The sequence below is a fragment of the Aspergillus fumigatus genome, chromosome 4 (genome assembly GCF_000002655.1).
Source record: "Aspergillus fumigatus Af293 chromosome 4, whole genome shotgun sequence".
Classification (NCBI taxonomy): Eukaryota; Fungi; Ascomycota; class Eurotiomycetes; order Eurotiales; family Aspergillaceae; genus Aspergillus; species Aspergillus fumigatus.
In genome coordinates, this window is record NC_007197.1 from 2,966,118 (window position 1) to 2,981,308 (window position 15,191).

A 15,191-nucleotide genomic window follows, 5' to 3' on the forward strand; every position below is an offset into this window, starting at 1 on the left:
TCTCATTTGCCCATGATGTTAATCCCGGGCGTGGAGTAACGGGGATGTCGACCTGTAAAAGTGCGCGGTTTCGTTGGGCTAAGCGCCAACAGCACGCCGCGTGTGACAGGCGTCCTTAGGCTGCATCTTCTGAACGCATCAGGGCAGAATCGCTATGTCCGGTTCTGCAGACTCTTGATAGGCTTGCTCATCCTGGCCGACGGTTCCATAGGCCCAGGTCTTTGATGTTATTTTTATCTCTTTCCCCAACAGCGGATCCGACGAGTTATGCCCGTTGAACGGCTGATTCGTCTCCCCCGTGCAAGCCGCCTCCGCGGCTGCTGGCACTAAGTGTTGCAAATAATAGAAATCTGCATCTCCTTCTCGTATCCTTCCATTGACCTGTCGCATTTGGTAGGTTCCAGGATCTGTGTTGTCGCTCCAGATTCTGATCCTATTCCTGTGAGCGGATCACAGCCATGGCCTCTTGTTTCGCTCCCTTTTGATCTTCCTGCCAGTATGAATAGGTGCGCCGGCCCCTTTTGCATACTACTCTTCTCTGGGTTTTCTCGTCTCAACCTCAAAAAAAGGATCATTGTACTGATTGCCGGCTGTCTATAGCTGGTTGTCTCCGAGTAATGCTGGTAACGGACCGCCGTTGAATTCATATCCTCACACCGGCTGGCCGTCATCAACTCATGCCAGTACCAGCAATCAGCTGTCTCCGAGACGTCGAGAACATGCTGTGCAGCCGCCACCTATAACGACCTCGCTAGGTACTCATCAGGTTCAAGGGCTGGGAGTAGCACCGGGTCCTGGTTACGCATCCACGCCCCTCTCAACGACATCACTATCTAGTCCATTTATTCAAGCCTACTCGCCTGCAGTTGCCTCCCCGGGTGGCGCAATGTTAGGATCATCTCCCATGACGTCCAGACAGTACAATGTCCCTTATAATCCTCAGGATTGGGGGCCGGTGAGCGGTGCTACTCTGAATTCTGCACATCCTGCATATCAACAGACGAATGGTATGCTTCGTGTTGTGTCACTTCCGCGACAGACCGCAGGTCATTCAGGTCCGTACCACCTTATTCTTCACTTCATGCGCCAGTTGTGGTTTCTTTTCGTAGTCAGCCCAAGGCGGACCAATGTCTGATCTGTACGTCTAATAGAAGAATCTTTATCACCGCCGCCCCCGCCTTACTCTCCTCCGAGCCAACAACAGCAGCATCCACAGTCAAGAGAGCATGTAAATCATGAGAGCTCGAATAGAGGCTCCGTGTCTCCATCCGCCGCGCCGTCATATCACGTTGAACCACATGTTGAATATAGGCAGCGAGCCATTCCCCGAACTCGCCCGCTGTCAATGGCCAGTCCAGGCGATGCAGCGCACGGAAGGCAAATGTCGCTTCCCCCGCCTCCTCCACTACCGCAAGGTGCTACAGGATCGAGGTCATCATCGCAGAGCCGCGTTGATGCGTATGGTGATCGGGCTTCCTTTAGTACGGGGCAGAGACCGTGTACCGCCGTCTCTCAGGCTCAGGAGAGTCTGCAGTCTTCATCCTCGGCCAGTGAACAGTACCAGCTGAATCCTACTCCTCAGTTTGATAATTTCACTCGTGCACCAGGCGCCAAAAGAGCTGTTTCCGCAGGTCCCATGATCGGCAGTGCGAGCTCTTCTAGGGCCACGAGTCAATCTCGCAGTCATTCACCATCGACACATGGCTGGGAGCCGGGTATGCCGCTCCCACCACCTCCTCCGGGGCCTCCTCCTACCGCCAGGTCGCAAAGTGTAAGTGGCCTGTCAGAGACATCGGGAATGAGGAACTCGCAGATCTCGATGCGAAGACGGCCGCCCCCCGTTATGGGACCCGGTTTGGATAGCATCCCACCAACTCCCGCCGGCTGGGCTGATGAGGGCTCGGGCCAGAACGGACACAGGCAGGATAGGGAACTCCCGAACATTGATACATCTAGCGCGGCCCTAGCTAATCGCGGGATTACTGGGTCAGAATCCAGGGATCCCGCCCACGCCTCTCAAACTTCAGCCAACAGTGGTCTCTTCCGTAGCCCAGCTATTCGAGACGCAAGCGCCAAAGGTATTCGCGAGAGGCGCATCGAACGCCGAAATAGACAGAGTCAAGTTTTCGAAGACTTCAGCGCCGTCTCAAGCAGCAGCAATCCTTGGGCTGATGCTCTAGATCAAGTGAAGCCTTCCGATCTCATCCTTGACAACTCAAACGCGAGTCATGGAAACGGGCGGCACCCCAACTCAACGAAGTTTACGCCTCGAAGCACCGCTAGCGCCGGCTCTGACGGGCAGCAACTTGGCACACGGTCGAGGGCATCCTCTACAGGTCTGTTCTCAGGCCGCTCCTCCTTTTCCACTCCCAGAGCGGAACCCAGTCCTGCAGGGCCACCTCGCACCTTTGCTCAAACTCCACCCTTCTCACCCGACAACGAGAATGTATCCCCAACGTTCGCTAAAGCCGCAGCGTCGCAGGCTTTACCACCAAAAGCTCTCCCGACACCCCCATTGCAATCGGGTCAGGACGTGAGATCATCGTCTCGGTTGACCCCCAGCGAGGAACGTCCGGTTTCCCACATATTACACCTTCCTAACGATGCGTTGCCCGCTGTGGCTCCGCTGTCTCCCCGCCGCCTGGCAGCACAGCAAGGATCGTCCCTGGACTCTGTTCTCAGTCAGGATTTGGGATTTATTCGTGATGCCATGCAGAGACACAAAGAATTCATCGAGAAGGAGGCAAGCGCTGTCAACGAGACGGAGGCCTTGAGAATTTTCGCGGATTTCATCATTGCGGAGTCTCAGATCAGACGCGAGCGATACGGCAAAGTCTGGGACTCGGGCACTTTCGATGTTGAGGCAGCCCGCCGCAAGCTGTTTGAATTGCCGCCAAAGCCCATTGTCGAACCCCAGAACAACATTTCAGCGACTGTATCCCTTTCTCGACAGCCTTCACGTGGGCCACGAGCGGTACCGGCGTTAGACATACCTACAAGCCGCCCTGAATCTGCCTGGTGGAGCAATTACAAGCCTTGCTTGTCACCCATCGCGAGCATGAGTATGAGTAACGATGAGATGAGCTCCAGGGGCCGGCCACCCAGTCGTTGGTGGGAGTCAAAAACTGGCTCAGAGAGTGAGGGCGGCGAACGAAAGGTTCAACGATCGAAGCGAGAGTCAAAGTACATGGGAGTGCCTCGGGAGGCTATGCAATGGGCGGAAGGGCAGGGGTCTTTCGGCGCGAGTCAACGAAGCTACGAATCAAATGCAACGAGTCAATACGCCGCTTATGGACCAGACGAATACCCGCCTGAAAAGGTCGGATGGCATGAAGAGCAAGAGCCTGCTCCCTCGGACTTCCCCAGCTCTGCGCCACGTCACGGATTTGGACGGACGAGAGAAGTCCAGAAACTCGATGTCTCGAGGTTGATTACTTTACCACCACCTTATCCACGGCATCACCCTGCTGTTAACAACAGCCACCCGGACCTCGTTGCATACCGAACGCTGGTGCGTTCAATTAGCGATCTCTCTGAAATCAAAGCAACCAGACAACGGCATCAATCCGAAGGGGAACGCTTATTGAAGAACCATCGGGAGACAGTTGACGAAGGTCGTCGGCAGTTCAAAGCCAACATTCAAAGCCAGATCCAGCAAGGCAGTATAACCTTCGCGGAGGCCGCCGAGGCTGAGGCCGCTTTGATCGAAGAAGAAAACCGACTTGAGAGGGAATTAGTTAAGAAAGAGCTGGATACATACCAAGAGTCGGTCATGAACCCGATACATGCTATTCTAACGGACCGAATCAACCGAGCCACCACTTGCATTGATGAATTGATCGGCAAGTTGTTTGATGATGCGCAGCATGAAACTCCGGACCAGACTCAAGAAGAGGGCGACGAGAAGCCAGAATTACTGGAGAAGCTTAAACAGCTGAAATGGCTGTTCGAAGGCCGGGAAGGACTGCATCGGGAAGCGTACGAGCTTGTTGCAGATCGCGATGAGAAGTATAAAGCGGTTGTCCTGCTACCCTATAGACAGAAGGGAAACGAGGAGAAGATCCGCGAGACCGAGGCCTTCTTTGCCCAAGATGCTCTCGACCGACGAGTGGCGTACGAAGCAAAAGCACTGTCCCGTCTTGAATCCTTCCTAAGTGTCATCGAGGAGAATGTGGTTCGGGGGGTCGAGGTACAGCTGTCAGCGTTCTGGGACATTGCACCCTCTCTACTGGCTCTGATCCAACAAATTCCGAACGACCTTCGTGGCTTCCAGATACAGATCCCTGCCAAAGAGTTTGAAGAGAACCCGAGTTACCACGAGCACCCGCTACAGTACCTCTACACGCTCCTGTCGCACGCGGAGAAATCCAGCTATCAGTTCATCGAGTCTCAAATCAATCTGTTTTGTCTGTTGCACGAAGTGAAGTCTGCTGTGATGGGAACCAACTGTAAGCTTATGGAGGCCCAGCGTATGCGCCAGGGTGAAGCAGAGGATGCGGTGCGACGTGAAATACAAGAGTCCAGGGCAGATGAAGAGCTCGCATTGACCAACGATCTGAAAGATAAAGTCGCTACAGTGGAAGGCCAGTGGACCGAAGCTCTGGGAAGTCAGATACAGGACGTCCGAGAGCGGGTGAAGACATATCTTATGAATGAAAACGGCTGGGAGGATTTGGAGCAGTTGGAAGAGGCTTGAGACAGGACATCTGCTCACTCTTCATCGCTTTATCTACTTGTTTTGTGTTTACGAAGATACCCATATACGTTCGCTATGAGATATACATGTTCCGAAGCTACAATGGAGAACAATGGAGAACAATGCCCACCCAAGTCGCTCTTACTATCAGTTTCATCTTTTACAGAGATGTCTATAACCCATTGATACTGCGGTGACCACTTCTCCCGGGTTCCTGTCACGTGATCGCTTGGCTTCTAGAGCTTTCCTTTTGAATCTGCTCAGCTTCGAAGTTTTTCCCACTTCTTGTGCACTCCCGAGGGCAGACTGCTGTATTAATAACCACCCCTCCCCCATAAACGGTATTCCCCTCTCTGACTCTCTAGACCAGCACGTCTCCGCAGTAAGAAAGATTAATTGATCTACGTCTTCTGCAGCGTCCTTAGTTTTGGACCTAGTCTGCGTGTCACTGTGAGTAATCCTCTGCTTTCCTCTTCACCTTTCTCCTCATCGGTTGCAAGGCCATTGGACCTTGCAACTATCTGAGACTCGCTTCATATGATGAGATATCATAGCTGGCACCAGTCAGACGGGGTGGTTATAAACCATATCCACTGTTGATTAGCTCTGGTCCGGGAACGCTACCCGAGATCCCTGACAAGAAGCACTCATTTTGCATTGGTTTCGCATGACTCACATCGATTGCTTGAGATTGGTTACTAATGCCATTACTTTTGCAGAACCTAGTAACTCGGTTATCCACTGCGAGCAAGCCTTTCCGATATAATCAAGAACCTCCAGGTTAACAAAATATCATCATGGTCCTCCACAACCCCAACAACTGGCACTGGGTGAATAAGGATGCCTCGGCTTGGGCCAAAACTTATTTGAAAGAGAAGCTTCGTACGCTATCCGCTGAGGAGGATGGCGTCTCCGTGAAGATTTCGGACCTACTGACTATGGACGGCGACGTAGACGTCAGCCAGAGAAAGGGCAAGGTCATCACTTTGTTCGATGTCAAGTTACAGCTAGAGTACGAAGGTTCGTAAGACTCTTGCGGCTTAGCTATCCCGAGAGTATCACTAATAGCTCCCCATAGGTAAGACGAAGGACCAGGTGTCAGTTAGTGGCACCATTACTATTCCTGAGGTTGCCCATGACACGGAGGAGGATGAGTACGTTGTATGTGTCCCGCCCGCCATACCTCCCTACCGCCGGATTCGTAGTTCGCGAAGTTAACAAATGCTCTTGCTGTAGTTTGAGATCGAGAACTACTCTGATTCCGCCTCCAAGCAACCGGTGAAGGACCTTGTTCGTTCGAAGCTTGTCCCCCAAATCAGACAAGAGCTTGGCAAGCTTGCTCCCGCCTTGATCGCCGAACACGGAAAGGACATTCAACATGCTCCTGGCGTTGACCCTTCCAGCGGTTTCGCTACACCACCCTCCTATCCTCAGACTTCCAAGGGTGCTAGCCCTGCTCCTCAGACGACGACGACCACCACCACCACCAACAAGGTCGCTGTCAACACCACCACAGTCACTGCCTCAGACGAGTTCCGTACCACCGCTGAGGAGATGTATACCACCTTTACTGATCCTCAACGTATCGCGGCTTTCACCCGTGGAGCACCTCGTCAATTTGACGGCGCGCAAGTTGGTGGAAAGTTCTCTATCTTCGATGGCAATGTGAACGGAGAATTTGTCAAGCTCGACAAGCCTAAGCAGATTGTCCAGAAATGGCGGCTGGCGCAGTGGCCTGAAGGCCACTTCAGCACTCTCGAGATCAACTTCGATCAAAACGACGTTGATGCCGTCACCCAGATGCGTGTCACCTGGACCGGCGTTCCTGTCGGCCAGGAAGATGTGACCAAACAGAACTGGGACGTCTACTACGTCCGCAGCATCAAGCAGACTTTCGGGTATGTCATTCTTCCCTGTTCCAGCATCCAATTGCTTCCTTACCATGTTCCTCTCAGATCTCGTCCTACGTCTTGGAGACAGCTGCTGATTGCTTTGTTTGTTCTTTTCATCGCTATAGGTTTGGCACTATTCTCTGATCGCATCCACGGAGTTCTGGAAACCACGTATTGAATAGTACTTGCCGGTTGGGGGTTGACGGCGTTGGAAGACCGTGCCTTCAGCGGCACGCCAGAGCGCGGCTCGTTCTGGGCTGGCATGGCCTTTGTATGGCAAACGATGCATCTGGAGCCTTTTGATCGCAGCCCCTTAGTAATTTGGCCCCTCACTCATTCACACCTATGAGGGTATAGCTCGATGAAGTTATGATAGAAAGTGAGACGATCACATCAATGTACAGACGAATTAGAATGAAAGTCTTGGTTTAAAAAAATGCCAACTATGCCTTGTTGATATAGTTTTATTTCCCTTCTAATTCCCTACAATATTCAAATGATTTCCAAACTGGTTGACTAACTGTCAAACTTTTTGATCGTGAGAATTAGTTTTCATATCCGTAGAAGTCTAATGATCTCATACAAAGAGGAAGCTTAGACGGTCTTCTCAATCATCTCGATGCCGTATTCCTCCTTGAGGGTCTTGAGGAGAGGCTCGCAGATATCCCAGGTCATAGGGGCAAGGACACCCTGGATTGAAGCACATATTCAGTCAGTCTCTTGCTGGCCAATTTAACACGGGAAAGAATGTAGATGACTCACCTTCTGGCTGATGGTGCCATCGAGGACCAGCTTGACCGCAACTCCGCAGGGGACACCGACGGTCTTGGCCATGGCGGAGTAACCGTTGGGATCACCGTACTCAACAAGGGTGCTGGTTCTAGTCTCCTTGGAGCCGTCCTTGTGCTCGATACCGAACTTGTGCTGCAGCATGACCATGTCCCGCTCGCCGGGGCCGTACTGCATCTTGCGCTCGAGAGTGGCGCAGAGAGTGTCGAGGGGGTTACCGCGGGGGGTGATCTGCTCGTCGGAGAAGAGGCCGATCCAGCGAAGGCCGGAGATGAGGCGGTTGCGCGAATCGTTGTCGGTGAAGGTGGTCTTGGAGGCAATGGCCCACTCCAGGTCCTTCTCGTCCGATGAGGTGGCTCCGAGAATCTTCTGCGTGGCCTCTTTCCAGGGGATGGGGGAGTTGAGGAAGTCCTTGGCCTCGTCGCTGAGGAAACCAATGTCCACCAGCACCTTGATCATCTCGGGGAAGCCCTGGTAGCGCAGAGTACCACGGATGACGGTCTGGGCCTCGGGGATCTGGTACCGCTCGCGGTAGGGGCAGGAGTCACGGTTGGGGTAGGCGACGAAGGCGTAGCCGGGGTAGATGTAATAGGGCTTGGCGGTAGCCATGAGGTCGGGCCCAGCCACGCTGAACTCCTTGCCGTCCTGGTAAAATTTGGCGGCGTTGCGAAGGGCAAGAAGAACACCGCGGCTGGACCACGAAAACTTGTAACCCAACGGGTTGTCGGAGCACTCGGGGGCAGGGAGACCACCACAGTAGGAGAGGAAAGAAGTGATCTTACCACCCTCGGCGTGTACCTCGGAGATGGTCTTGACAGCGTACAAGTGGTCGATGCCCTAAAAGCAGAGTCAGAAGAACGAACTCAGCTCCTCAGATCCCGACATTTATACGCAATGTGGATGCTGAACATACCGGGTCCAGACCAATCTCGTTCATGACTGTGATGCCGGCCTTCTTGCATTCCTCGTCCAACTCCATCATGGCAGGGGAGACATATGAGGTGGTGACGACATGCTTCTTTGTGCGGATGGCAGACTTGATAACAAGGGCGTGGAAGGTGTAAGGAATCAGGGAAATAGCAAGGTCGGCCTGCTCGAGAGCCTTGTCCAGAGCAGCGGCATCGTTCACATCGAGGGCAATAGCCTTGGTGTTGGGGAAACCTTGGCAGAGCTTCTGGGCACTCTCAAGGGTTCGGCAGGCTACAAATCACATCAACATCGTGCCGGTCTATGCAGATCAATTACCGTGAAGCAAATGAGATGTCCGGGATACATCCATCCAGCTTCATCTGTTCAAGCCAGCTGCCACTGGTCCGGTAGGGATCATGAAAGGTATATAGGCAACCCCCAAGTAAGAAAGGATGTATATCAACAGAATTTATACGTACCAACAGTGACATGCACATCAGCCTTGGTGAGAACCTCAACAGTGGGCTTGGTGACTACCAGTCCATCAGCCAAAGAAGTCCAAGTGAATGCGGGGTTCCATGTCTCCGGAGCACGATCAGGAGTAAAAGAGCCATACCGAAGCCAGAGCCCAGAAGAAGGACCTTGGAACCAGCAATTTGCTTGACCATTTTGGTGATTGATAACAATTGAATGCCAGGTAGGTGAATTGACTCCAAGACAAGGAAATCACTTGTGCTTCAACCGTTCCTTTCCCACCACTTCCCCGCTGTCGCTCTGTGGAGTGAGTCATGTGAAGTCACGTGTGATCCATATGGTGCAGTAAGAGCTGCGGTATCGGAGACTTCAAGTCCCCAGTTGTTAAGTCCTGCTCTTGTGCTGAAGCTCACTTTGTATGGGAGATGTATTTATACGGGTGATTGTTTCAGGATCCGGTTTTGTGTCTTTGTCAATATATACATATCGTTTGTACTGTGGTATAATGTTTACTCCCTAGGAAAAACTCCAAACTCCCAGCTGCCCCATGCAATGGCTTCATCGTTTACAAGCCTTTGACCTTTCCACCGGAATGGAGTTCGGCATCAGAATTTTCACTGATGTCACCATCAAAGTTTCCTTCAGCGTCGGGGTTCTTTTTCGACTTAGAGATCCTCCTCTGCCAGCTGAGAAGGACAGGCAGGAAATGCCACAAATCAAACTCGGGCCACAGAACATCCAGGAAGACAATTTCGGTGTCCTCATCGCACTGCCAGAGCATGAAGTCACTAAGACGTTCCACTCCAGATGTTCGGACCAGCAGATCAAGTGGGGGGTTGCCCTTGGTCAACATATGATCTGTTAGTGTCTGACGGGTGATGGTGTCTGGTGATGGAAAGACAATCTTTCCCGATTCCGATGCGTTCCCTAGCTCTGGAGCCTTCCCATTCGCCGCGTCTTGATGCCCACCGAGATGTAGTGTTGTAGAGGAGGAGAACCCGGAACCCGCTTCGTAGACTCTGTCTGGACCTTCACTTCTGTCACTTGGATCTTCTTCTGGTATGGAGGACACGGAGGTAGATTCGTTATCACTAATTGTATCTTGTTCCACCTTCGCACTCTGTGCTTGAGCACGGATTTTGAGCGCAATTTGAGCCTCGGAGAATGGTGTTCGCGCGGAAGAGTTTGAGCGGATGGATTGCAGGGGCTTTGAGTAATCGGCGACAGTATCGCGAATAGCACCGGTGATTTCATCTCGTGATGTATATGGAAAACAGATGTTAAGGACACGTTCACCATTGCGGCTGGTCATTTCCACAGCTCGATTCACCGCGTCAAGGACGTCGGGCTTCAACAAGTCCAGCCGACCCAGCACTCGAACCTTTGCTCCGTAGCGATCCAAAAGATCTCCGTGCTGTGCCATCTGTTGCAATTTCACTTTGGCCATATCCATCAATGCATCCACCTCGAACTTGGAGCGTTTGAAATTCTCGATGCTAAACGCATATATGGTCACAACTTTCACACCACATTTGTAGCAGACTTCAAGGATCTAGAGACCATCACGAACAGTCAGTACCAGACGAACAGCCAAGAACCGGGTGGGTGCTTTTGCAACAACAGGCAGATCTTCGAAAAGGGGCGGCTTACCCTTGCCAGAGCCTCGAATCCCAGATTATGCCCCTCCACGGTCTCAATGCCATGCGATCTTGCAAATCTCCGATTCCCGTCCATAACAAATGCAATGTGCTGTGGGACCGGCCCTTGCTTGAGCGCTCCGATCAATAGCTCGCGCAGCTTGGCTATGATGAACTCGGCCGGCGGAGACGCGAGGAACCAATTTCGGAGCTTCGATAGGTGCATTGATGTAGCCATTGTGGATCATGTAATTAATTATTCTGGTCGAAACGTTGAAGGATTTATTTAAATAAGGAAAGATGACCGTGGCTTCAGAGCACTGGCAACGCTGGTGGAATTTTTGACTTGCAGAGCGAACGGACGTCGTCAGGAGGATGGAACACTGTCCCAAATCTCTCACCAAGAGGAGAACTGGAGTTTTGACGCTGGGCTCTCGCACGAAAACTCCACCGACTAATTATGATATGAAAGAAAGAAGGTCTTAATTCGTAGGGCTGTGTCCATCAGGCTACACTATTTTCCTGCCGACGCGAAATCGAAAGTACTAAAATTGGACGCAAGCCGGCGGTGATTGATGTCGTAGGAGGCAAAACCGCCAAGCAAATCAGCAGACAGAGAGCTGATCCACGGCTGTGAGCTGGCAAGAACAGGAATAGAATGTACCTGTGTATGGAGTAGATGAATAATTAAATGAGAAGGCCAGATCGTCCAGTCCGCCAAAAATGGTGGGTCAAGGGCAATGTTATGTATCTAGGATATTCTACCGAACATTCCTGGCCCACGTGTAAACTGTGGCTCAAACGTCCAAAAACGTCCGAGGAGGTCTTGGCCGGCCTATTCGTTTCATCATATGAGCGGCAACGGCAAAGTTATCCGCAATAGCAATAGATCAACTTCATATGCTCGTGATCTCCACGCCCCTGCAAAACATCATACATTCATGAGCTCTTATTGTTCGCCTGGAAGTGACCACCTGATTATGTCAATGTGTCCAATTCTGGCTGAGGGTTGATGCCATTGATATACCACCTAAAAGAAGAGGCAGGACAATTATACTGGCAGTTGCTGTTTAAGAGAAGGAGGGTTTACAGGCATCAGATCACTGTCTCATTACATATATATATATTCTAGCAGGTATCAGAACCTAAGCTAGCCAATACACAAGGTGTTCATTCCGCGATTCATTGACATTAGTGAAAGGAAGTAAGCACATGCACCAACATAGCGCTCATGTGCGAAATACATGCGTACTGCGATGCTCCCACTTTCCCAACTTTATAAATCTTTTCGGCTTCCTTCACTCGAAGGCGTGCCTGGACCAGAGTTGGCCATGTCCCAGCTTCCATCCTCGCTTCTCCGGCGCCTGCGTTCGCCTCGTTCGCGCATAGCGTCGCGAATCTTCGAGCTGACTTCTTCAAACCCGTCTTTCGTTGTCACCTGGCTCAGTGGCTTCAACTGTTGCCCTGAGGAGCCAGGTCGACCTCCAAACGAACCACTACGGCTTCGAGAACGGCTCGAAGGTCTCGTAGAGAAAAAGCCAATGTTGGCAAGGTTGTGGAACGACTCATTGCGAGGAAGAGGTTCCCGTGTTGGAGATTCCACTTCCGTATCTGTTGCGCTAGTTCTTCTGATTTCAGGCACAGCTGAATGATCAACTCCTGTCTTTCCGGCTGGTCGGTGGTCTTCACGGAAGGGATCCGTGACGATCCTTGCAGCATCAAAGTCTGGGAATAACTCTGGGCCCAAGGTATTTATGACTTCAGTGACTTGCTGAGCAAGTGCAGCGCGTCTTTCGCGCAGCTTCACAAGAGTATTGGCTGAGGAAGGATTCAAAGAGAGCACCAATGGTCTCAGAGATTTCACGATATCCATGCCCACCTCGCCGATGCGAAGCGCTGCGAAAGTAATGGTTGGGAATAAGATCATCCCGATAGGCACAATCAACCACAAAGGCATCCACACAGGAACAAGCCCCTGGATACGGTTGTAATACGCCCACCAGGTGAAGGTTGCAGTGTAGAATGCATACACTGCGGGGGCGAAAGCAAGGGCGACGAGTAGCTTCCAGGTTGCCATGACATCACGTCCTTGAAGTTTCACGGTAGATGCGGCCAGTGCTTCTTGCGACTTCTTCTTGGAGATGTATTTCGTTGCAATGAAAACAGGTGCGAAAAGAATCAAGCCAGGCAGTGTCCCGATGGTCAGGAGAGCTAATTTGCCCAGACGATAGATCAGGGTAGCAATGACCTGAATCCACGAGAATTTCGCATACTCTACCTGATGATCACGGATGCCTAGAAGACGGAGTTGCTTGTTGTAGTCGGCAACGGCCTTTCTGAGATGTATAACACGAGGGTCATCCTTATAGTGGGTATAACCTTTGACAAGGCGGCGGTTGAGCTCGACCACCATAGGAAGCGGGAGGTTCTTTCCCTTGGTGTTATATAGGCGACGAGCGGCTTGAATCACCTAGAAACACGTCAGTCCACAGATACCATGGTCCGAAAAAGGCGGGTTCACCGACCATCAAAGTCTCATAATCAGGACTAGTTACAGTTACAGATACAAGACCCTGATAAATGGTGTCGAGCAGTGCGCCGACAGCTTCTCTTTTTTCACCTCGTTTGAACTGATCAACCACCTCCCGTGGTACCTCTATAGGGTTACCAAACTCAATCACGGCCCTTGAACGGAATTTATGAGCGTGGAAATAGTTCATTCCGCATGGAACGATTTTCAAGCCACAGTCCGGATTGTCCGCCAGAGTACCCAGCGCCATCAATGCCACACCAGCTAGAGTTCAATCAGCCGAGGTTTCCGCAAGTAATGAGGCAAATCGAAGGAAAGAACTATACCTTTCAAGGGAAGTAGATTCGGCCTGTCATGGCTGCCACCTTCTGGAAAGATACCCACACAGCCACCTGCGTTGAGTCTGCCGAATACTGCTTGGTAGACCGCCGTCTGATCGACGTGAGGTGATACTTTGAACTTGGATCCTTGAAAGTCGGGGTCTTTGGCGGAGCCATCCCCGGTGAATGTTCCATCATCAGTGATATCATGACGCCCTGTGAGCTGGAAAAGTGCGTCCTTGGCTTTGAACGGTTTCTTGAGTACCAATTCTTCTGGACCGCGGATTTCAGCAATGGCAGCACTGTGCGAAGTACCATTGATGGTAGGGAGAGAGATTGTGCCTTCCTTTTCAAACTCAGGCCCTTCAAAGTTGGTCCCCACCCCTCGCAAAAGAGTCGGCTGGTTAACAGGATCAGGCAGGTATATAGTTCCAACACCAGGTTTCACATTATCCATCGCTCGAGCCACCGGGACAGTTCCTATTCCCCTAGCTAACAATCCGATAAATTTGCGCTTGAAGGATTTCTCTGCAATGAGCCATGAAATGCGACGGTGGGCTTCGTTACGCAACACTCGCATCAGAATCAACGAATCGACAAACTATCAGAGAGTTGCAGAAGTCAGCGACCGGAAGATATAACAAGTAGGAGCATAAAGCAAGCACTACAACCGAAGTCAAATATATATGTATGGAAAGATGAACAGAAACCAACCTGATTCGCATGAGGTGCTGCAACGAGGATCAACGGACCCCTCCGGGGGATCTTCCAAGAACCGCGAGGATGAACTTCCCGGAAGAACAGGTCAATTAGCACCGAGAATGACCATAAGACCAAATCATATAGCCACCCAATTAGAGGGGGGATATATGGTTGTTTCTTCCCCATGATGTCGTAGAGTAGTTCGAAATGCCCTTGAGCCAATCGTCCCTCTTTGCGCCTAGCTGCGGCGATGGCTCAAGGCCGAGGAAACAATGGGAATCTTTGGTGGACCAGTCTCTCGAAATTGTGAGTCCTTTCCCAGTCGCTGTCTTATCTCGAAATAATGGAGCCGGAAGCACGCGTCAATGCGACCGAACCAGGCATGCGCCTTCAAGATCGAACCACCTTGATCAAACTTATCTTAGTCAATCCCTGTGATTTTCAGTATAAGAGCTGTGAAGTCTTACTCTTTTTAGTTATGGTCTTGAAATCGGAAGCCTGGGGGCAAAAGGTTGAAAAGTAGCTATGTAGAGAGCAAAGAACTACCCATGTGACTCTGCTTGGCTTAAATAATAATGTCATAGAGCAACCTTTTCATAATAGTGGGGGAGCGCAGGAGGTCCCAAAAACCTGTGGTTTCGCCGTTTGTGCACGGACTGCACACCGGATTGGTCCAAAGTACAGCGACGCTTCTAGAACTACACAATCACCTCTTAATCAAGTACAGAGTAGGTACTAACTATCTATCTGCTAATGTCTCAGGAAGCAGTATTAGCTGCATCTCTGTTGCACTATTTGCACAGCAGATTTTTTGATTCACCCGAATTTCCCTTTTCTATCTTCCATTACACAACAACGATTTGGTCTTGTCTTACTTTATCAACCGGAATCATCAGGGTTGTCTAATAGTTGCTAACAAACATTGATGACATACAGTCAGGCTCATAGGTGCTACTTAGACCTTCCTTCAGTAGCACGAGACCTGGAGCTGCCAGCAAGTGTCCATGGATCTGATGGTCTGGTCGTAAAACTCAATTTTGCGGGGAGCTCGAATCTTTTGATGGATATGGGCAACGTCCGGATCTTTACATTTCGGTGCCCAATCAGTCGTTAATTCGAAGAGGGTTGATCTGATCATTTAACAATGGCCTGAGATTGCTCACTGTGGATCAGTATGACCTGAACAGTATCTGAGGTGTTTACTACTTGCCACATTCTTCGCAAAGACCTAATAGTTTCATA

At 51.1% G+C, this 15,191-nt stretch overlaps 5 protein-coding genes and 1 non-coding gene across 6 annotated transcripts; 3 read left to right on the plus strand and 3 right to left on the minus strand.

Moving 5' to 3' along the window:
* The first annotated feature begins 230 nt into the window (after nucleotides 1-230).
* On the plus strand, nucleotides 231-5,439 carry AFUA_4G11320 (uncharacterized protein). Its single transcript, XM_746604.3, has 3 exons — nucleotides 231-506; nucleotides 601-1,055; nucleotides 1,152-5,439. The coding sequence occupies exons 1-3, from the start codon at nucleotides 499-501 to the stop codon at nucleotides 4,694-4,696; spliced, it is 4,008 nt and encodes a 1,335-aa protein (XP_751697.3). The 5' UTR covers nucleotides 231-498; the 3' UTR covers nucleotides 4,697-5,439.
* On the plus strand, nucleotides 5,229-5,335 carry AFUA_4G11325. Its single transcript, XR_013344512.1, has one exon. It is a non-coding gene; the product is annotated as an uncharacterized ncRNA (small nucleolar RNA).
* Nucleotides 5,440-5,493: 54 nt separating the features above from the next.
* Nucleotides 5,494-7,025, plus strand: AFUA_4G11330 (AHA1 family protein; the record flags this gene model as incomplete). The annotated part of the gene is made up of 4 exons (XM_077804642.1): nucleotides 5,494-5,716; nucleotides 5,775-5,857; nucleotides 5,933-6,594; nucleotides 6,652-7,025. 4 exons carry the CDS (start codon nucleotides 5,494-5,496, stop codon nucleotides 6,764-6,766), a joined length of 1,083 nt encoding a protein of 360 aa, XP_077660785.1. The 3' UTR covers nucleotides 6,767-7,025.
* A 157-nt stretch (nucleotides 7,026-7,182) lies between these two features.
* lys9 (saccharopine dehydrogenase (NADP+, L-glutamate-forming)) lies at nucleotides 7,183-8,954 on the minus strand (the record flags this gene model as incomplete). The annotated part of the gene is made up of 5 exons (XM_746602.1): nucleotides 7,183-7,278; nucleotides 7,351-8,214; nucleotides 8,291-8,577; nucleotides 8,766-8,819; nucleotides 8,903-8,954. The coding sequence occupies 5 exons, from the start codon at nucleotides 8,952-8,954 to the stop codon at nucleotides 7,183-7,185; spliced, it is 1,353 nt and encodes a 450-aa protein (XP_751695.1).
* A 371-nt stretch (nucleotides 8,955-9,325) lies between these two features.
* On the minus strand, nucleotides 9,326-10,635 carry AFUA_4G11350 (undecaprenyl diphosphate synthase family protein; the record flags this gene model as incomplete). Its single annotated transcript, XM_746601.1, has 2 exons — nucleotides 9,326-10,312; nucleotides 10,411-10,635. The coding sequence occupies 2 exons, from the start codon at nucleotides 10,633-10,635 to the stop codon at nucleotides 9,326-9,328; spliced, it is 1,212 nt and encodes a 403-aa protein (XP_751694.1).
* A 1,038-nt stretch (nucleotides 10,636-11,673) lies between these two features.
* Nucleotides 11,674-14,135, minus strand: AFUA_4G11360 (putative glycerol-3-phosphate acyltransferase Sct1; the record flags this gene model as incomplete). Its single annotated transcript, XM_746600.1, has 4 exons — nucleotides 11,674-12,867; nucleotides 12,923-13,191; nucleotides 13,254-13,848; nucleotides 13,962-14,135. 4 exons carry the CDS (start codon nucleotides 14,133-14,135, stop codon nucleotides 11,674-11,676), a joined length of 2,232 nt encoding a protein of 743 aa, XP_751693.1.
* Nucleotides 14,136-15,191: the final 1,056 nt, after the last annotated feature.